The sequence below is a fragment of the Engraulis encrasicolus genome, chromosome 5 (assembly GCF_034702125.1).
Source record: "Engraulis encrasicolus isolate BLACKSEA-1 chromosome 5, IST_EnEncr_1.0, whole genome shotgun sequence".
Lineage (NCBI taxonomy): Eukaryota > Metazoa > Chordata > Actinopteri > Clupeiformes > Engraulidae > Engraulis > Engraulis encrasicolus.
Genome location: NC_085861.1, coordinates 25,625,446 through 25,651,987, shown reverse-complemented (window position 1 = coordinate 25,651,987; position 26,542 = coordinate 25,625,446). Strand labels below are relative to the sequence as shown.

General features: G+C 41.6%; 1 protein-coding gene across 2 annotated transcripts in view; it reads right to left on the bottom strand.

The window, feature by feature from the left end:
- Window positions 1-26,542, bottom strand: part of cep162 (centrosomal protein 162) — a 113,732-nt gene that overhangs the window by 35,243 nt on the left and 51,947 nt on the right. For both annotated transcript variants that reach the window (XM_063199016.1, XM_063199017.1), the window contains exons 16-20: window positions 21,352-21,480; window positions 7,454-7,566; window positions 3,353-3,458; window positions 2,344-2,470; window positions 343-506 (exon numbers count right to left, since the gene is read on the bottom strand). In XM_063199016.1, the coding sequence (XP_063055086.1) occupies window positions 343-506; window positions 2,344-2,470; window positions 3,353-3,458; window positions 7,454-7,566; window positions 21,352-21,480 (639 nt within the window). The remainder of the gene's footprint in view (window positions 1-342; window positions 507-2,343; window positions 2,471-3,352; window positions 3,459-7,453; window positions 7,567-21,351; window positions 21,481-26,542) is intronic.

The window sequence follows — 26,542 nt, the reverse complement described above, 5'->3', positions numbered from 1 at the left end:
ACACGCTAACGTTAAGTGAATGGAAGGCTACATTAGCCACCAAGTTCTACCATTCGCGTTACGTAGGCGGCGAACATGGCTGCGCCCTTGTGGCGAAACTCGGTAATATCATTTTTCAGCAAAACTACTTAAAAGTGCAGTTCAACGAACATCCATTCGTTTATGAAAATAAATATGCCGCCAAAAAATGATAATAGTTGTCAGTGCTTCATTTCCACTTTAAAGACTCTTCAACATTGTGGGATAGGGCGAATTTTGGGACATTCCAGTTTCTAACTCCTGAATCAAGCCTGTCCAGTAGAGGACTGGCCTCACCTGTCCAGCAAGGCCGTGTATTCTTACCTGCTCCTGGAGGCTGCTGATCTCTGCGTTGGCGGCTTTGAGGCGTCCTGAGTCTTTGTCCAGCAGCTCCTGGTTCTCTGAGTACCACTGCAGCCTCCTCCTCAGCCCACACACCTCCTCCTCATGCCTCTGCTCCACCACCTTCAGCTCATAGGCCAGCTCGCCTGGTGGACACACACACACACACACACACACACACACACACACACACACACACACACACACACACACACACACACACACACACGAACGTACACACACATGAACGCACACGCACACACACACACACACACACACACACACACACACACACACACACACACACACACACACACACACACACACACACACACACACACTACTATTTGTGAATGTCTGAGAATTCTCATACACCCATGCCATCTTAATCACAAGAATTTAGTTGTAGGCAAAAAAACTTACTTTTGCACCTTGAAGCTTCAAAAGTCAAGTTGCCAGCATTTCTACATTTCTGAGTGAACTGTTCCCCCCTTTATGTAAGAAACAAGTCCGACAGGCGGACAACAGATGCGTCCGTCTATGCCCGTTCTGAACCTTTTTTGCCCAAACGCCCCCTTGGCCTCCTCATAACCTGTCAAGGCAATTTATCAATAAGCCTACCATGTACTGTATAAGCCTGGATTTGAAAAAGTACCATAGGATTTCAACAGTGTTGGGCAATTTACTGAAAAACTGTAATGCATTGCTGATTACATGTTACTGTCTTTTCAAAATAATCCCTTACACTACATTTAGCAATGTGGGGACCTAAGGCGAATTTAGCTAGGGGGGCCATCGGTCCATCCCATATCACATTTTTTTTTAACATAAAATCTCTATTTTTGTTAGGCTATTTTTTTTTTTAATCAAGATGATTTTATATTATATGCTATTTGCAATTTTACATAGGCCTACATTAAATAAACTAAAATGTGAAATTCTCTTTTCACTTTAATATGAGAGCAGTGATGTCCCCCCCTCACTGAAGTGTTATTTCATGTGTGTGCATGATGCTGTCACCTATTTGAAGTGACGTTGATGTTGGATTTCATGGAATACTTTTAAATGCCGCTTTGGGAAGAAAACAGAGTAGGCGACAGGTGAACTGTCTTTCTGTCAAAACAGTGGTTTGCAGGCGTTTGCGTTTTCACGTGGATATTGTCTTCGTGGACCGTAACAGACAAACAGTAAGTTCCATAAACTAATCAATGAGACATTGGCTACGTGTACATGATGTTTTTAAGTCCGATTTAATAAATGCGATTTAAATAGATCGGATTAAGAGTTATTTTGCGATGTGTATACATGGCACTTTCACTTAAATGCGATTAAACGTCTGGGGAAAATAAAGCATTGCGATTGGACTGAGGACGCACGTGTTGAGCGAGCCAAATAAGGCACGGGGGCGTGGTTCAATGCCACCGAGATGCAGGTCATCTTCCCCACGAAAATCGTTGCCTCAGGCGGACTGAAATCACAACATTTCCCCCTTTCTCCCTGGATCATTTACAATGCTACATTAGCTACCCTGTTAGCATAGAAAAACGAGTGGTCAAATGGTAATGTGGAGTAACTTTGTTGTGCTTCATTACTTCGTGGGGCACTTTTACATCAATATATGGAAGCCACAACATTTATAGTCGCTTAGGGACTTTAAATTAAGCAAAACTTTCATGTGAAAATCAACAGGAAGTGCCGCCATGTTTTTCTCACTGGCATTGCACGCATGAGCTCCAGGCCAAAACTGAGCGACTGCCACCTTGTGGACACAAGAGGGAATCACAAGAGGGGGAATCACAAGAGGGAATCACAATTCAGAAACGCATCACGGGAGGGCGGACGGACGGACGGACGGCGGACGGACGGACGGACGGACACCAAAGCCTCTTATAGAGATGCGTGGGACGCATCTAAAAAATATCTGTGACTCCAACCCAGCTACGAAAGTAGCTCTCCCACACACATGCACCACTCTCTTCTCACCTGAAGTGTTGAGCGTCTGAAGTTTGGCCAGGTCTCGTTCCTTTTTCATTACATCCAGGTCCACCTCCAATGCCTGCTTCTCTTGCCTCAGTGCTCGAGCCTCCTCCAAAAGTCTGGCTTCCGTTCTCTGCGCGCGCACACACACACGCGCACGCAAACACACCAATGCTTTACCAACTGCATACTTTCCAAATGTTCCCAATTTTCATTGCTCTGAAAAGCGTCTTGCAGAGAAGACATGAAAGTCACCATAGACAAAAACACAGAACAGAAAGCAAGACATATTGTCACTCTATTTCTTTGACATTCTTTAACACATAACACACAAGACATTTCCAGATAAATATGTATTCAATAGAAAACCTTGGATATTTCCACAACATTGAGAAAAAAAGCTCTATTGTGTCAACATCAATAAGGCATGAAATATGAGTTGCTATGGTAACTAACTATACACTGCTATGGACCTTGCCACCCTTTTATGATTTTCACATGTTTGCAGTATTTCCCTAGCCTGGGAACTCCCATACTGCCTTTAGTTCTACACAATCGTTTCGATCTGAAAGACTCACTTGTGATTAGGTCTGGTGTTAACCAGGCAAGTATTTCCCAGCATTATTCATGAATGTGCATATCATTTTCTTCTCAGTGTTTTCAGTACTTAGATTTATTGGATCAGAATTATTAGCATAGCTTAGCATAACCACTGGAAGTAACTGGTAACTTTAGCATCAAACCACAAGTGATCAGTGGACGGAATTAAATTGCCGTTTTACACCACTAAAATGGTTTATAAGTACATTTGATGATGTTTTACTTTGTACCACAGACTTGCATTACTATGCCTAATTCGGCTATACTGTTAAACGGGGCAATGGAAACACAGACGAAAATGATATGCACATTCATGAATAATGCTTGGAAATACAGCAAATAATGTATTTGAAAATTAAAAAAAGGGTGGTCTGTTCCTTAAACTGCCTGTTTGTGTCGTAGTAACTCTACCCACCTCTAGCCCTTTGACCTGCACCAGCAGCTCAGACACGCTGTAGCCAGGCTCACTGGTGCTGCCAACTCCAGCACCCCTTTGCACACTGCTCCTGCTCAGCTTGTCCCTGTCAAAAACAATACAACATGTACAACAAGCATTACATCACAACAAAAAGCTCAAAATGCTAAAATAAAGAGACAAAAAATGGCTTGCTAACTGCAACTGTTGAAATTAGTATACAATTCATGTCCTGATTTTAGTTAGTTGTTCGAACCTGCAAGATTTAATTTTTGGCAACATTCATGATGCTGAAATCCCAAGGCTATATGTATTTGACATAACTAACATCTAAAAGGCAAGTTAAAGTATAAATCCAGTCGGCACTTTTGGGTTCGCCCATGAAACTGCTAGTCATTAGACATACAGTCTTTTCTAGAAGTTTTGTCGCCTATCCATGTTGTTGGAACAACAGCTAATAACCTGACGCTCAATTAATCAATTGGCTTCAGAAGTCACTGATATGAAAGCTACAACCCTCCCAAATAAAGTGTTATGTACAAACATTAATTTGCTGCACTGAAGAAAGATTAATGGAAAGGGCGGAATTTGGCAAGCCGAAAGTGTCGTCACCTATAGAAATTGTGTGATGAATCACTTCCACACAGATAAATATGTTACATACAGTATCTTTAGAAAATGAAGCACTGGTGCTTTATGGTCCAAATGAATATCTCATGACTTCCTTTAGCTTGAAGGACTGTATCCATGTGTTTCAGCACAGACTCATACAATTTCTTGATGAAGTCAGTTGGAATTGCAAAGAAAGCAGTCTTGAATGCCTTCCCGAGTTCATCCAGATGTTTTGGTTTTGTCTTCCATGCTTCCTCTTTCAACATGGATAGACTTCTGGGAAGGACTGTAGAATAAGTTCAATAAAGACGCTTTTGCACACCTCTGTAGTTGGGCAGGTGCGTAGGATGTTATCCCAGCGGGGTTGTCAGTCAAGTGCAAAGAAATCCCGCACACTGTCCATTCCACCAACAAACTTTAATACAACGTTTCGGTCATCCGACCTTCTTCACTTTACCTGAAGAAGGTCGGATGACCGAAACGTTGTATTAAAGTTTGTTGGTGGAATGGACAGTGTGCGGGATTTCTTTTCACTTGAAGGACTGTAGAATAACCATTTGATTAGCCACCACATACAGCGGGTGGAGCATACGGAGGAGAAAACAAGCAGTTTTATGGGCGGACCCAGAGGTGCAGACTGGATCAACCGATTCAGGGAGAAGCGTTTCAGGTGCAAGCTGATGAGGAAAATACATGAGGCGAGTAAGGAATTGGCAGGCTGATGAAACTGAACATATTTCACGTTCCCGATTCATTTGATTGACCCTCAGGGGCACCCGACAGTTATTCGAATGGTACAGGTTTTGTTTGTTGAAAATAGAAAAAATAGGAGTTGCTGATTGTTTCAGAGCACATTTGATCCTCTTGGAGAGGAGGAGAGGAGAGTATATGGGATTTTCTGTGCATTGTAGTCATTCCTTTCCCCAGAGGAAAGGGCCTTTTAATTTTTTTCCACTCAATGACAAAACAGAAATATGTTTTATACGTTTCATTCAAAAAACTACCCTGAAACGTGACCTTTTACTTCATGGCTCTAAACCAGGGGTGTCAAACATACGGCCCGCGGGCCGCATCCGGGCCGCGGGAGGGTTCCATCCGGCCCGGATGTAAAAAAAAAAAAAAATAAAAATAAAAAAAATATATATCTTTTTTAAACTTTTTATTCTATTTATTTTTTTAATGAAATAACCGAAATGCGCAATTACGGCCCTCGGGGCAAAATCGAAACCTGCATGACATTAACCCAATGGTCCCTCTGTTACACTATATGTAGTAAAGTGCACATCACACTTCTATTATAAATAGTGAATTTGTACTGTAACAGGCATTTGATATTATAGACCTCATATATAGAGATAAAATGTTAATACTTCTTATTCGTATTGTATTGGTATTGATTGTAATTAAATAATAAATATAATAGGATTTGTATTGGTTCCTATTAAGCTCAAACTGGAAACGGGATGTTAGAATGCGTGAAAATGCAGGAAATTACATATAAGAAATACAAAATTTTCTGGGGGTAAACCCCCAGAACCCCTGCCAAAATGAACTGTCCCATATTTAATTAATTGACGGTTACCAATGAATGAATGAAGTCAAGGAAATTTTGCATAGGATTATCAGTATTGCATTGCTTTCTACATATTCAACACACTTAAAACGTGATAGTACTGAACACTAATCCTCTGCTTTACGTTTTTTTTTTTTTTTTTGCGATGTTACTAATGCGGCCCGCTTGAGGTCCACATGGGTTGTATGCGGCCCCCGGACCAAAATGAGTTTGACACCCCTGCTCTAAACCCTGAGGCAGCTCACTTGAAACCCACCCAGCCACATGAGTGGAATAAAAGTGTATAAAAAATCAATATGAGAAGGTTCAGAGAATCGTCAAACATTTAGGTGTATGTGAAATGGGGCTGAACAAAAGACCACAATCCATTTTCCAATAATTCCCCTTTTTACTTTTGAATCAGGAATTGCCTTTATTTCACTGACTGAGTCAAATGAAAATACATTTAGGCATAAATATAAATATAAAAATAAAACCAAGAACCAAGAACAAACACTCTTACCTGGATGGAAAAGAACAGGAACTGATTTTGTCAAAGACATTAGCCCAAGGCTGACCGTCCTCGTTAACGCTCATCACAAATTAAAAATGGATTAATCAGCCAACCTGAGTGTGGTACACACAAACATAAATACCAGCTGTTCATTTTCTACGTGAACTAGTTCTAGTTCAAGTTCACAGCTCTAAGAAAAAAACTAGTTCGTTCATAGTTTTTCAAAATTAACTAGTTCGTTCATAGTTCACAAAATAAATGAACTAGTTCATTTCAGTTCACCCCCCCCCCAAAAAAATTAAATTAAAATAAATACATCAAAATAAATCAAAATTCATTGATAAAGCCCATATAAATGCTCCACAGATAGTCATTATTTAATGGGTTAATTAGTGTTAACAATGACATTGCTGGATACTGTATTTTAGTTGTGCATTTAGAGCAGCGGTTTATTATTAGTAGTTATTATTAGTAGTAGTAGTAATAGAGAGTATAGTCCTTAACTGTGTTTTCTGCAGTGTTGGGAAAGTTCATTTTCTACTAGTTCATAGTTCAGTTCACAGCTCACCCCCCATGTTGAAAAAAGTGTAGGACTAATTGGCAAAGCCCATATTTAATTAGTTTTAACAATGAGATTGTTAGATATTAGTCTACTGTATTTCAGTTTTGCATTAAGAGTGGTTTATCATTAGTAGGCCTAGATAGTAGTCCTTTACAGTGTTTGTTGTTTGGACACTGTGTGTGCTAGAAGCGTTAATCTAAAAAGTCACCGGGAAGTAAGAAAACTCGCACACTGCTGGCTGGTTGCTGGCCGCTCTGATTTTAAAGGGACACTGTGTGAGATTTTTAGTTGTTTATTTCCAGAATACATGTTGGCCATTCACTAATGTTACCTTTTTCATGAATACTTAAAACCAGCATCAAACTTTTTTGACCATTTCCTGCAGTGTCCCTTTAAGTAGAGCTATGCCTGCTGTTTGCACGAGACGAAAGAGAGTCTGAGAGAATGGTGTCAGGCGCTGTCAGAGAGAAAGGATAAGACATAGGCCTAATACTAGACTTTCTGACAGTGTTTAGTCGCGGTTTCGGCAGGAATATTAATGAAATTTGGTAACTACGGAATGAACGAAATGAAGTGATGAACGTGTCGTTCATTTGCTCCAGAATGAACGCGTTCATAATTCATTCATAATCTTGTAAATATTGTACGTTCAGTTCACGTTCGCTCAAAATATGAACTCGTTCATGAACTTTCGTTCATTGAACGCGTTCGGGTACAACAATGAATACCACACTCTGTATTAAGTATTGTGGGTGTGCTTGTGTGTGTGATGACCATATGTCAAACACACAAATATCAATGATTGTGCGTACGCATGCATTTGTGTGTGTGTGAATGCGTTTGTGTGTGTGTAGGTCTCACCTGGTGATTGCCAGCTCGTGAAGGAGTCTCTGGTTCTCTGTGAACATGGCCTCTTCACTACGCTTACTTTGAGCCTTCAGGGCCTTCACCTGCACATACAGCTTCTCATTCTCCTGTGACACACACACACACACACACACACACACACACAATGCTTATTCTTGCTTTGAATGTCCTATTCAGACATCCCCCTGGCTGCAGCAAATCTACACGCAAGTCAACGGTGGAGGAATCCCCCAGGTAACCTCACTCTCACCAGATGAATGAGTTTCGCCTTGCTCCACAAACATTCATCTGGACCTGGTCCTGCACCATAGGCGTATGTCTGCCGAGGCATGGTTTTATCAAAAAAATCTTTGCACCTGATTGGGGAAACGTTTGTCTGACATTTTAATGGGGTGCTACTTTAACTATTCAAATATTCGAAAATGCATTTGAAATTAGAAATGTTGTGGAGTGAGTCCATGCTAGTGGCCATTGTTGTCTGAAACAATGGCAACGTTTCACTTATTTTCCCATTATCAATTACGATGTAATTTCGACTACGCCACATCTCTGAAAATCCTGCGATCCCGATTGGTTCTACTGCATTTTGGATCGAGAGCAGGGCAACTCCGAAGGCCCTCCAGACCCTCTTGTGAGCTCATAAAGCTCAAAGGAAATACACAAGGGTCTGGTGTACGTCAGGCTGGTGTCCAGGGTGTCTAGGGGAGCATCTAAATGGTAAATGGACTGCATTTATATAGCGCCTTTCCACTCCTTTCGAGCACTCAAAGCGCTTTACATTGTATGCCTCACATTCACCATTTCACACTCCGGTGGCCGTGGCTGCCACGCAGGGTACCACCCTGCCACCAGGAGCAACTTGGGGTTGAGTGTCTTGCTCGAGGACACAACGATGGAGTCAGGCCGAGTGGTGCTCGAACCTGCAACCTTTGGGTTGCTGAACGGCTCCTCTACCACCTGAGCTACCACCGCCCACACCCCTTAAACATCTCTTGGAATTCTAACTACCTGACGGAGATGCCAAAGTTTAGTCCTATTTGATTGCTTTATTTAGTTTTATGGGGTCAATGGGATGAAGTAATGATGATTAAAAAGGGAATTGAGTTCCATCCAAACATGGCATGGCAGTCCACATAATGGTGTGTACGAATTACAGCAGTGTATTTTTTTTTTTTTTTAGCAAAGGATCCCCATTAGCTTGTGCCATCGCAGTTCGCTAGTCTTCCTGGGGTCCTACAGGAAGACTAATACAATACAAGTAATACAAGGAATACTGCTCAGTGCCCGAACAAAAAAAGGTCACTCTTATTGTTGGAATGCCTTTAGGATCGATTACTAGATTTATTTCCATCCAGAGATGTATTCATTGTTAACCAAAATCTTGTATTGGAGATGGTGGAGCTGAATGCTGTGCAAGGTCTTCTCCAGCACATCCCAAAGATTCTCATTGTCTGCATGGCCAATTCATGTGTGAAAATTATGTCTCATTTTCCTTGAACCGCCCTGGTATAATGGGTTGCTTCTCTTTTCTGAAACAACCATGTCAACAGACACATCCTGTGGGTTTGGACAGAATGTCGTTTCGAGAGGGTTCAATTCATTGGCATCGGCAATCATTTAAACATTTTGGTGACAAGTCTAGGTTCAGATAGTGAATGAACAGGTTATTCATCAATGGATTTGTCTTTGTTGATGGCATGCGCATATTCCAAATTTACAATGGAGGGATTCATTGGGCTGAAAATGTGAAAGCATGTTTCAGTGACAATGCAGCATCATTTTCACACAGACACAAATTTACAATGGAGGGATTCATTGGGCTGAAAATGTGAAAGCATGTTTCAGTGACAATGCAGCATCATTTTCACACAGACACAAATTTACAATGGAGGGATTCATTGGGCTGAAAATGTGAAAGCATGTTTCAGTGACAATGCAGCATCATTTTCACACAGACTGACCACCACAGAGTCCAGACCTTAACCCTATTGAGAATCCTTAGCACATGCCATGTGCTGGAGAGGGGGTTTGTGTAGCAGACAGATCTAGGTGAAAAATCCACACAACCGTGGATGAAAATAAAGCTTGTGCCATTGCAGACACTTATTGAAACAATACCACTGCAAAAGTGTGCCACAATCAAAGATAAAGGCGTCCCAAGAACATATTAGAGTGTGTGATATTTTTTTGGCCAGGCAGGAGTATTTCTCGGCATTTCTCCATCAGGTCTACAGCTCTTGCATTACTGAACACCAGCACAGTCATATCACTTGCATTTTTCATATTTCTGAGTCATATCCCCTGCAATCATATCACCTGCACAACTCCGGCAGATCACCTGGGTGTATTGGGGAGTGAGGTGAGTGCCAAGAGAGGATCGGTAGCTATCAACTAACTGAGAATTGAGATCAATATCTGACTGAATTGGGAGTCCACTGCAGAGGCTGCATACAAAACAGGCTACACTTCCAAAGAAAGAGAAGATCCTTCAACGTCAGCACTAAGATCTGAGAAACCATTAGCATTCACTGCCTACTTCAAAGACTTTCGATTTATCCTTAAACACTCTTTTGTATTATATTACTTTATTGTATATAGACTGTTGCTTAATTAACATTGCCCTAATTAGGAAGTCTAAGGAGACACTATTGAGTACTGGTAATTGGACACTGGACCAACATTACGGATTGATCGCCTAAAGCAGGCTGGCCTCAGAGGAGAAGTCAGGAAGACTTTTTAATGGTAAAGATCTCTTTAGTGGCCTTTTTTCCCAGAAGACCACAAAGTCGCTTAATAATTATGCACACTGATATAAATTGCTTATACAAATGTGAGTAGCCACCAGAACATAGGCCTCAAGTAGGCCCGGGGGCATATTGAGTTAATCGTAGATTCTGACAGTGCAGATTCTAAGCTTTATAACAATTTCATAAAGCTTAATGTTTAAAAAATCGTGATATGACATTTTTTTGCCATATCGCCCACCCCTATTACCTATAATAAAATGCAAAAGTCAAAAATGGTGGATACACCATTTTGCAAAGAAACTCATTTTGTTTACCAACTTTAATATGAAGCAGTAGTGTACCCACGATACCAAGATTAACATTGTGTCTTTTCTCATAACGACCATATTGCACAACAATGTAAGCCCACTGCTAAAAGGCTCAGTTTAGTACAGGCCGTCGCCTGCTTTCAATATTAAATCAGACGATCCTGAATCAGACACTAATCAAAAGAAAATTAGAATGAATGTTTTTAATAATATAATTTGCCCTGCGCACGTGTGTGTGTGTGTGTGTGTGTGTGTGTGTGTGTGTGTGTGTGTGTGTGTGTGTGTGTGTGTGTGTGTGTGTGTGTGTGTGTGTGTGTGTGTGTGTGTGTGTGTGTGTGGCTGCGTGTGTGGCTGCGTGCGTAGGTGTGTGCGTAGGTGTGTGCGTGCGTGCGTCCCAATCTTGTTTCAAAGAATTGGCATGATGACTGAGCCATTTTCTAAAGGGTGTATTGTGTAGACTCCTGGTAAATGCTTGTATGATTCCATTTGCTGCTGTGCTTCATTGATCTAAACAACACAAAGGTGAAGGGTGTGAGTACATGTGCATCCAGCTCCAGAAGTGGCCCTTACGCATATTATCCCCATTTGCGCCAATGTGCTTCCTCCATTAGTGAAAGGCACTGTGTGTTTAGGGAGCACTGGCTAATCCTGTACATACACAAGATTTAAAGGTACACTGTGCAAGATTTTTAGTTGTTTATTTCCAGAATTCATGCTACCCATTCACTAATGTTACCTTTTTCATGAATACTGACCACCACTATCAAATTCTAAGTATTCATTATGACTGGATTAAATTGCACTTTTCATACATTAAAAGGGGGATCTTCTCCATGGTCCGCCACTTTGAATTTCCAGAAATAGACATTTTAGCTGCAAAAATGACTGTACTTGGGCCATTCTAGAAAATATTTGTTTATTACTTAGCAAACTTTCATGAAAATATCAAATTTGACAAGAGGCAACCCAGTTTCAATGAGCAGCATAGTTGCAGTACCTTTTTGACCATTTCCTGCACAGTGTAACTTTAATCAGAGCAAGCAAACTGCTGGTGCAATGTCTATCTTGCTGGTCCAGGTCCAGGTCCAGGTCCCTGCTGGGCCCAAATTACAATTCAGAGAGAGGACGGCACTCCAAGGGCTCACACACTCAAATACCAAACTCATATACATAGGACATATTGCATGGTTATTAATGAAACCTCTGCAGGCTAAATGTAACTGTGCAAGTAGATATATGAATTTAGTAGAGTAGAGTAGAGTAGAGAAACTTTATTGATCCCCAGGGGGAAATTCAGGTGTCAAGTAGCTACATAAAAAACAAACACAGACACACACACACACACAGACACAGACACAGACACACACACACACACACACACACACACACACACACACACACACATGCCAAGAGGCTCCAGATCTGGGCCAGCTCTGGCATCTCAGGCAGTCCAATCCCCAATAATGATGTCCTTCTTAGTGTCCTTCTGTATACTGTTAAACAGTTGAATGGCCCAAGGGACAAAGGACCTCCTTAGCCTGTCTGTCCTGCAGGTGAAAGCACGGAGTCTGTGACTGAACAGACTCAGTTGGTTAGTGAAGGTGGCGTTAAGGGGGTGATGCTGATTGTCCATAATAGAGTCCAGTCTGCTCAGTGTTCTGCTCTCAGCTGTTGAGGTGAGTGACTGCAGCTCCATGCCCACCACTGACCCCGCCTTCCTCACCAGTCTGTCAAGGCGTCCAGCATCTCTCCTCCTAATGCTTCCACCCCAGCAAGTCACAGCGTAGAAGAGCACACTGGCCATGACAGACTGGTAGAATATGAGCAGAAGTTGGCTGCAGACATTGAAGGACCTCAGCCTTCTGAGGAAATAGAGCCTGCTTTGGCCTTTCCTGTAAAGTGCATCAGAATTTGTGGACCAGTCCAGCTTATTGTCCAGATGCACTCCTAAGTACTTGTAAGTACAGACAGTCTCCACATTCTCTCCCCCAATCGAAACAGGCACCAAGGGCGGGGTGGAGCGCCTGAAATCGATCACCATTTCCTTGGTTTTGGTGGTGTTCAGGTGCAGCTGATTGTTTTGGCACCATCCTACAAAGTCATCCACCAGTCCCCTGTACTCCTCTTCCTGACCGTCTCTTATACACCCCACAATTGCAGTGTCATCTGAAAACTTCTGCATGTGGCATGTCCCAGAATTGTAGCTGAAGTCAGTCGTATACAGGGTGAAGAGCACGGGGGAGAGAACCGTTCCTTGTGGTGCTCCTGTGCTGCTAATCACTGTATCTGATGTTATGTCACCCATCCTTACAAACTGGGGCCGCTCTGTGAGGTAATCAGTGATCCAGGTTACCAGGCTAGGCTGCACTCCAATCCGCACCAATTTCTCTCTCAGCAGCAGTGGTTGTATGGTGTTGAATGCGCTGGAGAAGTCAAAAAACATGATTCTCACAGCACAGCCACCCTTATCCAAGTGAGCATGTACCCTGTGAAGAAGGTACAGGATAGCATCCTCCACTCCCACGTTCTCTTGGTAGGCGAACTGCAGAGGATCCAGTGCGTGGCGTACTTGGGGTTTGAGAAAGTTACGCAGCAGCACTCGTTCAAAAGTTTTCATTAGGTGTGAGGTGAGGGCAACCGGTCTGTAATCATTAAGTTCTTTGGGGTGAGTTTTCTTTGGAACAGGCACCAGGCATGACGTTTTCCACAAGATAGGAACTTTGCCTTCTTGTAGACTCCTATTAAAAAGGTGATGAAGAGGCTCAGCTAATTCCTCAGCACATGTCTTAAGCAGTCTTGCACAGATGCCATTTGAAGGTGATGTTAAAGTAGCCACTCATTAAAAATGTCAGACAAGCATTTCCCCAATCAAATATTCTAAAATACAGTTCAAATCACAGAATATCAATGAGTCCATGAGAGCAGCCACTGTTGCTGAAACATCTGTCGCGTTTCACTTATTTTTCAATTGTCCACTACATCACATCTATGAAAATCCTGCAATCCTGAGTGGTACATTTTGACCTTGATCAAGGTAAAATCGAAGATCTTCCCGTCTGAAGGGTCCAGACTCTCTTGTGAGCTCAAAAAGTTAAGCAGAAATGCACAGAGGTGTGGGGAGAATCAGGCTAGCTCAGGTGTGTCAAGAGTGTAAAAGAGGTTAAGAGGACTCTCGGGTCGAGAATGTCGAGCATTTATACAATGCAAGAGCCGTTTGATACAGCTGTGTCAGAATGCTTTAAAATACCCATGCATTCAGAGTGCCAGTTTGAGGAAACTGCAGTGCAATGGCAAGGGAATGAAGAAGTTCAGCTGTGAAGATGTGACAATGCCAAGAAAGGCACCACAGGCATGCAAACGAAATGAGCCACTGTTGTGTTGTGTGTGTGTGTGTGTAAAATTGCCTTTTCTTCTCAAGCAAATCAAAAGGCTCATCAAGTGCTCACTTTTCATTTACATATAAGTTGCATCTATTTGTGTGCTTGCGCAGCATGACAGATGTGTTCCACATTACTCCTTATTTACTCTCATTCATGGAGCCCTCTTCTCTCATCTTGTCTTCATTGTAGACAGATTGTCTTGCTATAAGTTAGTCTCCAAATCTTTTAGAAGGGGTGCCACAAAACTCTTATGAATTTAAATCAAAACTAAGTAATTATAGTTAATTAATTAATTATAGTAACTTTAAAAGAATGCTTTCTGCAGCCGTTTTGTTGGCTTATCAGCTCATAACTGGGTAAACAGTCCTCTGAACAGCCAAACCAACCACAGGTAAATCACAATCTATAGAATTATATGAAAGGGCTAGGCAGGGATTTGTGAAATAAAGGAGTAGACCTTTGGCAAAGCACAGACAAAGCTAAGCAAGCAAGACAACACAGCATTCATGTACTTCTTACATAGTTTAATCCAATCAGTGCCAATACCAAAGCAAAGAGACAAGGCCAAGGACAAGGTCAACCTGTGCAGCAGTGTTAATTTCGTCAACCACGACGATGACGAAAATATTTCGTCAACGCCCCTTTTTCCCTTGACGATGACGAGACGATGACGCACTAAAAATTGCCTCCAGCAAATAAAAATATGACGAAAATAAAAAAATATTTTCGTCAAGGAGACTAAGACGAGACGAAATTTACAAGACATGGACAAATGGACATTAAAAAATCTAATTATTTATAATTATTTTGCAATTTGTAATTGTAAGTCCTAAGTGTCTTGAACTTCAGATTGCGCGCTCACGCTGTGTTGCCTCCCTTGTCTCTGCTGGCAGCCAGTGCATGGCGCGGCTCAGTCAGTAGATCTGTAGCCTAGTAGTTCAGTGGGTCCATTTAAGTTGAGTTTAGGTCCTAAACATTCCCAGAGAAAGAGAAAAAATAGCCGACGTTGAGGGAAGTGTTAATTTTGAAACATGTTCAACAACCCTCTTGTCCATGACGAAGACATGTGTTTGCAGTAATGACAGTCGCGCCAATCCTCCTCTGATACTGTCATTCTAAACCTCCTCGAGCTTCCACTATTCTCCTTTTCACTTAGGCTGTCTTAGCCCGGCGTTCGTTGTCTGTTCTTTTAGTGTAATGTTTGCTATATGTGTTGTTTAACCATATGAGTAGGCAGTTCGCAAGCAAATCATGAAGGTCGGATTCGTGACTTTATTTAAATCAGTCACCGCGGGAGAGCGCGCCAGCAGGGGGAAAGTTGGTCTGTCTAAACAGGGGCACGGCTACTGTAGCCTATTTTTGAAAATAATCAATGGATAGGCGATCGCTGAGGAGTTTAAAACGGTTGAGATTTGAAACTTGTTCTCGTCGAGAGCAACGCTAAAAGACCCAAGGAAGTCGACAGCATTTCCATGCGTCTGCAGCGTCTTCCTAGTTCCAAAAACTCTTTTCAGGGTCATGCATATCGAGCCTCGACACCCCTGACAAACAAAACAGCATTAGTGTTTAACTATTTGTATGTGCATGTCCTTTCTATCGTCCAGTCTGCATACCCCTGCCTAACTATTTTTCCTGGGACTTTTGCATGGCATACGAAGTGTGCTCGCACAATCTATTTAAGCCTATTGCATTCTACGCATGGCGCACAAGTTATTATCGTTCTCTGCTCGCATTGCCAATTGAAAACAAAAACCGCTAACTTGCATAGTCTAACATCAGCAATATTTTATCTGACTCGTGGTCATCGGGAAGCCACTATCAGGGAGACGTCTTGAACTTCATGCAGACTTGGGATGTCTGGTCTTCCCACTGCCGGGAATCTGCAGGCTTTAAGTCACGCGGTCAGGTGAAGAAGAGCATGTAGCTTCCTCCGTGATCAAACTCAAAATCAAATAATATGCAGCAGTTTCTAATGCACGAGAGAGAGAGAAGAGAGAGAGAGAGAGAAGAGAGAGAGAGAGAGAGAGAGAGAGAGAGAGAGAGAGAGAGAGAGAGAGAGAGAGAGAGAGAGAGGCCTGCAGAGATAGTGTGACGTGTGTGTGTGTGTGTGTGTGTGTGTGTGTGTGTGTGTGTGTGTGTGTGTGTGTGTGTGTGTGTGTGTGTGTGTGTGTGTGTGTGTGTGTGTGTGATGCTCTCTATGATGTTGAAATGACTGATTTGGGTTTTGGTGGAAAATTACCAAGTAACAAGGTGAATATTTGCTGCAATAGGCTATATTAGTAATGCTTTGTGAAATAACAGTAGCCATTGTAGGTTATTTATTTTACACCACAATATTGACTAAAATGACTAAAATTTGAAATGTTGACTAAAATGACTAAAATGACTAAAATTTGACTATGACTAAAATTGATTTTCGTCATTTTGACTAAGACTAAGACTAAATTGGGAAGGCAATGACTAAAATATGATTAAGACTAAAATTGATTTTCGTCATTGTGACTAAGACTAAGACTAAATAAAAAAAAGCTGACAAAATTAACACTGCTGTGCAGTGTGAAAATTAGTGCATGTTTGTGCTGTTAATTAGCCTGATTATCATCGACTTTCAAATCTCTCCGAGACTTGGTCTGACCAAGAGCATAACCCATTTCCCAAAAGGCATTTCCCAAATTACCTCCCTTGGTTTGCTAATGATTGTTTGCTTCCCAACAAAGTGGGAGGAGTTCCTGTATTTGCGGGAACTCAGAGAGTACTTGCATTGCTCTAAACCTGACTGGTAGCAACGCTGAAGCTGTTGCGTCACTAGGAGGGCACGGCCTGGCTAGCTGCTAATGTGAACTGTTTTATGGTGGAAAATTGTCCTTGATGTAACAGAAGCAGACGGAGCTGAGACACGTTCAAGACCCCTGAAAGAAGGCAATTAGCCTGGCTCTTTTGACTGTCATGAACACACACTCAAACACACGCACACGCACACGCACACACGCACTGTAACGATATTGTATCGAACCGAGAAATCGTGATACACAGAGTCACAATACCGTATCGTGATACAAGAAAGCAGTATCGTAATACGACCTTTTAACGTTTTGATACCCATCAGCCCAGAAAACAACCACATGATGTTGAAGTCATAGTGCTTCCAACCATCATTACCGGTATTATTATATAGAAACTTTCAAAAATATATATTAGTAGCCTCTTGTAACCTATTCTACCTATAAACTATCATAGTTTTTCTTCATAAAGTTTATAATGTTGGCAAATGTGATATCGTGGGATGTATCGAACCGTAGGTCATGAATCGTGACATAAACCGAATCGAGTTGAGTGTATCGTTACAGCCCTAACGCACGCACGCACGCACGCACGCGCACACACACACACACACACACACACACACACACACACACACACACACACACACACACAGTACTTTCATTGTAGCTGAGGAACCAAACACACACACTTTGCACAGTTTCTCGCTCACACACTCACCTCATTATTTCTGAACCAAAGGGCTAAGTGTGTGTGTGCATGTATGTGTGTACACTTGCTATAGCATTACTGAGAGGACTATACTGGCATTTCATCTTTGCTGTGAGGACATTTGTGGCTGTGAGGACATTTGTGGTTGTGAGGACATTTGTGGTTGTGAGGACATTTTGGTCAGTCCTCACCATTAAAATATGCTTCTCTCAGTTGTTTTTTGTTGATGAAAAAAAACTAAAAGTGCAAAAAAATAAGTTTACTAACAGGGCTAGGGTCCTGGATAGCTTTATCATTGACTAGCTTTGTTAGAATGTGAGTCAAGAGAAGATCCTCACAAATATAGCAAGGTGTGTGTGTGTGTGTGTGTGTGTGTGTGTGTGTGTGTGTGTGTGTGTGTGTGTGTGTGTGTGTGTGTGTGTGTGTGTGTGTGTGTGTGTGTGTGTGTGTGTGTGTGTGTGTGTGTGTGTGTGTGTGTTCCAATGCTTTTTTTTGTTGATAACTGACTAAGTGAAGACATTACAGGCCATTTACACAGACAATGTATTCACCAGGTATTACACAGGGAAAGAGACAGGGTTGGGGTAGGAAATTGGTGGAGGGATAGAGCACAGGGGAAATAATCAATTAACTACAGACTGACAAGGATATAGAGTGCCAGGAGTCATTTTGGGCACCCTTTTGGAAAATCATTACAATGGTTTGAAGCAGCAACTTCAGCATACCATGTTAAACCATAGGGAAAGAGAAACATTTCGGTTGTAACATCATTCTAATAGATGTAACAGATACAATTTTGTGTGGATTTAAACAAAAAGAGGAATGTGCATTAATATGGGCACCCTCAAGATGGTGTACAATTAATATGAAGTAGCGCTCACCTTTGCAGCACAAACTTATTCTAATCACTTTGTAAATCCTTCAGTAAAAAAGACAGATAGACAGGGTCATAAAATCTTATTCATTATATAATGTAATAGCAGACTATGCTTGTCCTAAATTATATCATGGAGAGTGGCAATAAAGGGGGCTCTGAACAACTCTTTGCTGTCTACAAACTTAGATAATTAAGCAATAAGCCACGTGAGACCGTGGGTTACGCTCGATTGATAACGGCCAAGAGGAGTGGGGCACGATGCGAGAGTGCCATAAACGTCCCCTTGTCCCGTTATCAATAGAGCATAACCCACGGACTCAAGTGGCTTATTGCTTATCTAACACTGTTACACTTAATCGCTGACCAAATTTCTTTTAAAAAGCTTTAATAACAATTAATTTGAGCCGCGACAAGTTGAGGAAGTGATTGTGGTTACCCCGGCAACATCACTCGGTGTGCGTGCGTCGTTGAGCTGCCAGACACACACTTCGTTACAAAAACAAACTCAGCAAACATCGCAGGAATGAAATGTCTTTGCAATCACACTGATACTCCAACCACAGATGGTGCAAAGATGTGCTCTTCTTGCAGACTCCCTACCCCAACTGCAACATATTCTCATTACCGACGTAGATGCGCTTGGTCTAACTTAGACGCGCATAGAATCTTCAGTTGGAAGGTGTAGGTTTACGCTCAATTGACCACGGCTATCAGCCAATCAGAATCGAGAACCGGACCGCACAGTGTTAGATTTCAGAACTATGAATAAGAAGAAAGGATCGTCTTTGACAATGTTTCTCCACAGCCAGAAATGAAACGGGTAAAAAAAACGCACTAAATCATGACATCTGACGTAAAGCACATCCTGCTCAATAACAGATGAACCGATACAATGATTTTCCAAAAGGGTGCCCAAACGTACTCATAATACTGTATAAGGGAAAAGAGCAATCAGAAAAAGTAAGACGGTTAGACAGCGAGAGAGAGAGAGAGACAGCAAGAGGCGTGTGCATGTCAGAGAGAGAGAGAGAGAGAGAGTGAGAGCGAGAATTGATTTTTAAAAAAAGACTGACGAAAAGAGCACTAATACGTCAATCTGTTGTGTAAGCAAACAAATAGCAAGATGGTTCAGAAGGGAAAAAAATACTGAAAGAAGAAATAATGAAAGCAAACAAGGAACAAAGACATGAACAAACAGATAGAAGATTGACTGGAGACATTGAAAATGGACTAGCTCCGAAACGTCTGTCTCTCCAGTTAATCCTTAGACTTCTGTTGTATATTTTCGGCTTCAATACACTTTTTCACACAAGTCTTGTGTGCGCCTCCTTTTCTCCATTTTTGTGCAAACAGATAGAAGAAAAGTACATTTGAAATAGAGCTTGAGATCTGAAATAAAAAAAATTACTATCGTAGCTCCAGTAGAGTAAGTTACAGAGCAAGAGGGGGCCTCCACAGTCGTCTGCTGTGTACCCTGCAGGGTCAGTTGAGAAAGAAAACTGTGCACATCCCAGGTAAAGGACAAAGGCTGATTTGAAGTTGTTGTTTGGTGTGGCAGACCTACGTCATGATCACTGGGGCAACATATGAACATAACACACGGACACAAATGGAATATGAACACTCAGATAACATTCATAGATATGAAACACACAGACAACATTCGTAGACAATATACACATGCACACACACAACACACACACAATACACACACACACACACAATACACACACACAATACACACACACACACACACACACACACACACACACACACACACACACACACACACACACACACACACACACACACACACACACACACACACACACACACACACACACACACAGCACGGAGCAAACATACAGGGTTCCCACACCTTTTTCATGAACAAATTCAAGCACATACATTTTCAGTTTTCCAGCACCTTTAAATAGGTCTCGGGAAGGGTGTGTGTGAACATTTTGTGTTTTTAAGACGCAATTTCCTGCATTCTAATCAATTTTAGTGTGTCGAATATCAAATCCCATCTGACATCTCACTCCCTCAGATTTTTGATGTACCTGAAGAATTTATTTCTATTCTTTGGCTTACTGAATTCGACTTGACACAAATTTCAAGCATTTTCAAGCACTTCACCAAACATTCAAGCATTTTCACAACCTTGAAAACACTTAATTGAAATTTTCAAGCATTTTCAAGGAATTCAAGCACCAGTGGGAACCCTGAAACATATAAAGGAATACATTCCAAAGGTATTGGTAAACTCTCATTCTTCATGTCTCGTGTCCACTCTCTGGGGGTGTTGGCTATGTTCACTAAAAAGAGGATGCAGTCTGACTGCCATTCCAATATGTTCACTAAATAGAGGATGTAGTCTGACTGCCATTCCAATGAGCCTGACTTTAGCATCGCAGTCCTTCACCACCTGGTCCGCTGCATTATTGAATGGATGAGAGACCCTGGAGACCTGGATTCGAACCGGGCGAAGTGACCTCTCTCTCTCTCACCGTACCTACCTTCCTCCCCCGCCAAGAGTAGGTATACTAAGGCAAAGGACAAATTGACCTCCCAACATGAAACGCCTCATTACGTACTTGGTAGCTCACCTTTTATCAGTCAACTCAAACACACGTGCCCACCATCTCAGGGATGATGACCAAGTATCCAGAATACTCACACACACCTCCCTGAATGCGCCCGGGGAGGAGCCGTAAAGGGCTCCTAACAAAGAGCACCGGCATGACACGGATCATCATTTGTATTGTACTGCTGTCAGTGTGCCAATTAATATTTCACAAGTTCACACTTTCCCCTTGCTGACTAGGTGTTCCATTTATTTTAATAACAGAGGACATGATGGTGGAAAAAACTGGAAATTGTAGGTTGAGGATTTTTTTTTTTTTTAAAGGATGGACGAGGTATGATTCATTCTGTGGTGTGTTTTCCCTGTAGTGCAACAACATTGATGGTAGGAATTGGATATACAATAGGTCTGTGTGTGTGTGTGTGTGTGTGTGTGTGTGTGTGTGTGTGTGTGTGTGTGTGTGTGTGTGTGTGTGTGTGTGTGTGTGTGTGTGTTTCTGACCTGCTGGTATCCCTGCAGCAGGGTCTCCTGCTCTCTGATGTCCTTCTGCAGTTGCTGAAGCTTCTCCTCAGTAACCGGGTCCCCTGCACCACCCAACCCTCCATCACACGCCTCCTCCGCCCGATGCAGCTGGAGAGAGAAAGAGACAGAGACAGAGAACAGAGAGAGAGAGGAGGAGAGGAGAGGAGAGGAGAGGAGAGGAGAGGAGAGGAGAGGAGAGGAGAGGAGAAGAGAGGAGAAGAGAAGAGAAGAGAAGAGAAGAGAAGAGAAGAGAAGAGAAGAGAAGAGAAGAGAAGAGAGAAAAACAGAGGAAGACAAAGGAGACAGAGAGAGAATTGATAACTACAGACGGATATGGGCATAAAAAAGCAGAGATAAAAGCAACAATCACCAATCAACAATAAAGAATGAGTTGCAAAACTCTGCATGAAAATGTAAAATCTGCAGCAATCGGAAAGATATTCAAAGTAGTGCTTGGGAAGCACAACACAACTCCAAGGTGATATATAATGGTCACCCACTGAAGAAAAAAATCCAATCCAACCATCGCCATCTTGCTTCTCATGTTTCTTGTGTAATGTGTGGGTCATAAGCTAACTTTATATTGTAACAGGACTGTGCCTGGTACTTTCTTGTAGCTGGGCATGTTCTAAGTGGGTTTGTTGTTACTGTTAATGAGTTTAAATTGTGTGTTGGGCATATTTGATGTGTAAAGCATCCACATTCCACTTGTGGGGGTGGCCTGGGGTATATTTCGACGCATTAGTGGTAGTCCTTGATAACCACTTAAAAAATCTTTCATGGTCTTAAAATAGTGAATCCATATGTGTATATATTAGGGCTGTCACTTTGATGCATTAATTATATTAAATAGTTACACTGTAAATTACCACGTTATAAAAATTAACAGAGTTCTTTTTATGAGGTCTTATTTTGTCTCTAGTAATGTTATTGAGCAATTCAGCAAGGACATTCTGACCCTAGTCTATCGTTCCTTCATTGAATCAGTCCTCACCTTCAATATATCCTCCTGGTACAACTTAATTGGCATTAGACAAAAGAACAAACGTTCACGCATAAGTGAACCAGGCTATCAAAATTACTGGCTCACCTCAACCCTCCCTATCTGAGCTGTACATTGGTGCAGTGATTAGGAAAGCCGACCAGATAATTGAGGACCCCTCTCACCCCTCCATCTCTCCTTCCAACTGTTGCCATCGGGTCGAAGGTTCAATATTCCACTGGCACAAAAACACAGATACAAGAAATCCTTCATCCCCTCAGCTGTAGCTCTACTGAACAAGAGATGAACAATGACCAGCTACCCAGCCTCAGCATGCATGTATTGTCTTCTTATGTCCTGTTTTGTCAAGTCTTGTCCAATGTCTGTAAGAATGCCACGCCACGCCAAAGACAATTTTCTGTTTCATGTGTAAAAGACAATTAAGGTTTATGTTATCTTATCTTATATTAGGTTGGTGGTTTATGGTTTTCATTTTTAATATAGCTATTTTATATGATTATGGGCCAATTAATAGTTTTGTTTCATGGGGTGTATGGTATTGTCACTCTTTTCCCAACCTCATGGACAGTGGCATAAAGGATTATCTTCAAATTTGTTCAGTGTTGCGGAACCACTTATTAGCAAAGCACACTCAGTCTCCACACAGGGTGAAATGAACTATAACCATCTCTCCAAACTTGCATTAGGACAGGAAAGACACTGTGGTCCCTGAACAACACCTATTAGGACTGGGGCAACAAGACCCCCATTAGAAATAAGGTTGGGTTGGGTTGACAACACTGTGGCACCTCTGTAATGCTCATTAGTACTGGGCAACTCTGAAGATCCTGTGCAGTGTCTATTAGGAAAGAACAAATACCGAGAGCCCTATTGGGGCTGGAATGACAGTGTGGCCCCATAACACTGTCAATTAGGGTCCGTCTGAGACCTGGGACCAGACAGCATCTTAGCCAGCTGACACAGCTATAACAATCACAGGTGTTGGCAGCTTGCAAGTCTATTCTACTATGTACAGTGGTGATCTGAGGAAGGCTAATGATGAAGATGAGGATACAGACCCATGCATTCCCAAACATAGATGGAAAGTAGCCTTTGCACTAATTCTGGCATATATACAAATGTATTTTCAAATACAAATGTTGATCAATAATATGCATCGCTGCTCAATAAATTTTTTCATATTTTCAATATACAGAAGGGCATCTCTGAACGCATATACGTCGAACCTTGAAGCAGTTGGGCTACAGCGGCAGAGGACCACATGGAATGCCACTCCCGTAAGCTAAGAACTGAAAACTGAGCCTACAATTCGCACAAACTTAACAAAATTGGATAGTAGAAGATTTGAAAATGTTGAATCTGATGATTGTCAATTTCTGCTGCAACGCTCGAATGGTATGGTGAGAACATAACGTCAACAACATGAAAACATGGGTCTATCCTGCCTAGGTAGATCTATCCAGCGCTTCAGGCTGGTGGTATAATGATGTGAAGGATATTTCTTGGCACACTTTGGGTCCCTTAGACTTAACTGAGCATTATCACAATGGCACAGCCTACCTCGGTAGGTATTCATCAAGTGGCCGGTATACTGTACATACAAACACACACACACACACTCACACAAATAATGAGAAATCGCCAAGATGACAAAAACAAATGCATTTTCTCACAATGTCATCACGATGCACAGGGAGGGAGGCAGCTAATCCAAAACATCTAAATTAATTTGCCTAATTGTAGCACACTAGCGCAGCTATGACGGACAGGATGTCATTTACATGCTTTTTCTCATTTCTTACAACAAGTACACAGTCTTCCTAGCTAATTTCCCAAAAGGATTTAGCATGTTCGGTGTCCAATAATGCTTAAATGGGCATCAGTGACAGCAACATACCATGGGGAGCAAGGATGTTGTTTTCTATGCGAGGTAGTCCAACTGTTTTATGAAAGATAGTGGAATTCAATGTACAGGCAATTATGCAAGACAGTAGAATTGTATGTACACTATAATAGGCTATTTGTTTTTTATTTCATTTTTGTTTCACATCATTGTGTGTGTGTGTGTGTGTGTGTGTGTGTGTGTGTGTGTGTGTGTGTGTGTGTGTGTGTGTGTGTGTGTGTGTGTGTGTGTGTGTGTGTGTGTGTGTGTGTGTGTGTGTGTGTGTGTGTGTGTGTGTGTGTGTGTGTGTGGTGTGTGTGTGTGTGGTGTGTGTGTGTGTGTGTGTTTTGGCCAGATCACCATTTACCAATCATTAAAATCATGATCTGCCAATCACCGATCACTACCAATCACAAAAATAATTGAAATCAGTTAATTTGTTTTTGTTTTTTTTTAAACAGACTATTACAGGGTATATACACCAATCTTGACGTCAAATGTACTGCCATTTAATACCCTTTTTCACTACCTTTAGATTTTTTTTATAACCATCACGACACTCCGATGCGAGTATTAACAAGACATCTTTTGTCATTTCTACCTCCTTAACATTATGATTAGCAGTGTGGCGGGACGGTAGGCTACCATGCTCAGGGTACCTCAGTAATGGAGGATGATGGGGGAGAGCACTGGCTAATTACTCCCCACACTAGCCTGGCAGGTTGGCAAATTGACGCCCTAATGATACCTTCATAGATTCCAGAGTGATGTTCAACAGTCTGCTTTCTACGGCACGACTCTGCTATGAAGTAGGTCAGATGGGGCTACTGTTGTGTGAATCACTGGTGTATGAAAAAACAGTGAATAAATAAAGATAAACGGTGAATAAATAAAGATTTTTTTTAATCAAAATGGTTGTTTTTCAAAAAATAATACCTTTTGAGAAAATGTACAACTTTTAAGGCCATTAAATTTTGGCTTTTTAATTTATCACCTTTTAATACTTTTTAAAACCCTGCATACACCCTGTATTAGTATTTGCATTCTGTAACCTATGTATGTAATATGTGGGCCTAGTCTATCTTTCCGCCTAGAAATGTTGGTAATATAAGTACAGTAGGCTATTATTCAATGCAATATGAAACAAACTATTGCATAGTACAATTATTAAACTATTTAAGATTGAACTGAAACTAAAACATTAGAAACTCAAATTAGGATAGTCTTACATCAGTGAGGTTGAACTCAAATTAACTGAAGGCCAAAATCAAAATCTGCAACAAAGTGGTCCGTGTATATTTTCGTTCATTCATTATTCTATTTCGGATATCACACGAGAAAGGAATAAGGACTTGTTTATGATGATTTACGCTTGAATATCACTTGTGAAATGGAACCAAGCGCCATATTTTGATATTTTGTAGGTACTGAAAATGAAACGTTGAATCTTAGAAAAGAGAGAAAAGCAATAAAGAAAAATGTCCTTCTGAATTGCGTCTTTTGTTTATTCAGAATTAGCGTGACCTGAGAGTAAATCCTGGAAGGCTGGTTGAGCCTTCATTACATGGTTTCTTTGGAGGCAAACGGACTTTGCAGGCATTGTTGATGCAATATTCAGAACGTTGCTACACTTCAAAGATGTGGTCGATCTGTGATGACTGTGCGAGGAATTTGTGTCATGAGATGGTTGCGTAGCCGTAGGCTATCCATATCAAGCAAGCGCCACAAGCATGTGCATACGCGTCACCACCATTGAGTAGGGCGTCCTAGAGGGGGGTAGAAGAATGATGTACTGTCTATTTTTTTACTTAAACTTATCAACCAATTTAACTTTCGCAACGACATTTCATGTGCTTAGGCCTGGTCTTAAGACTTGATTGTATTTGGCCATATAGCCTATTATAGTATCCTAATCCAACAGAAGTGCAGCTGTGCGACCGGGACAGATATCCTCGATGGGAAGGGGTAGACCAACCGTCATTGAGAACATTGACAGTTCTTATGATCAGCCTCAGTTTCCCAGTTCATCTCAAGCCTTTAGGTGTATGTACCCGGACATATTGCTTTCCAACAATATCACTAATGTTCCAAATACACCAAAGTGAAATGTGTATTCAACATGCGTAAAACTTGGTATGGAGAGCGCGCGCTTCATCTCATTACACTTGCCAGAATACGCAACAGTTTGCGCAAGAACACTGCTTTGGACCGTTTGCTCCCTAATGCATATTACTACATGGGAAAGGGTATAAAAGGTTATTGATTCCAGAGACTTTAACCTTTAT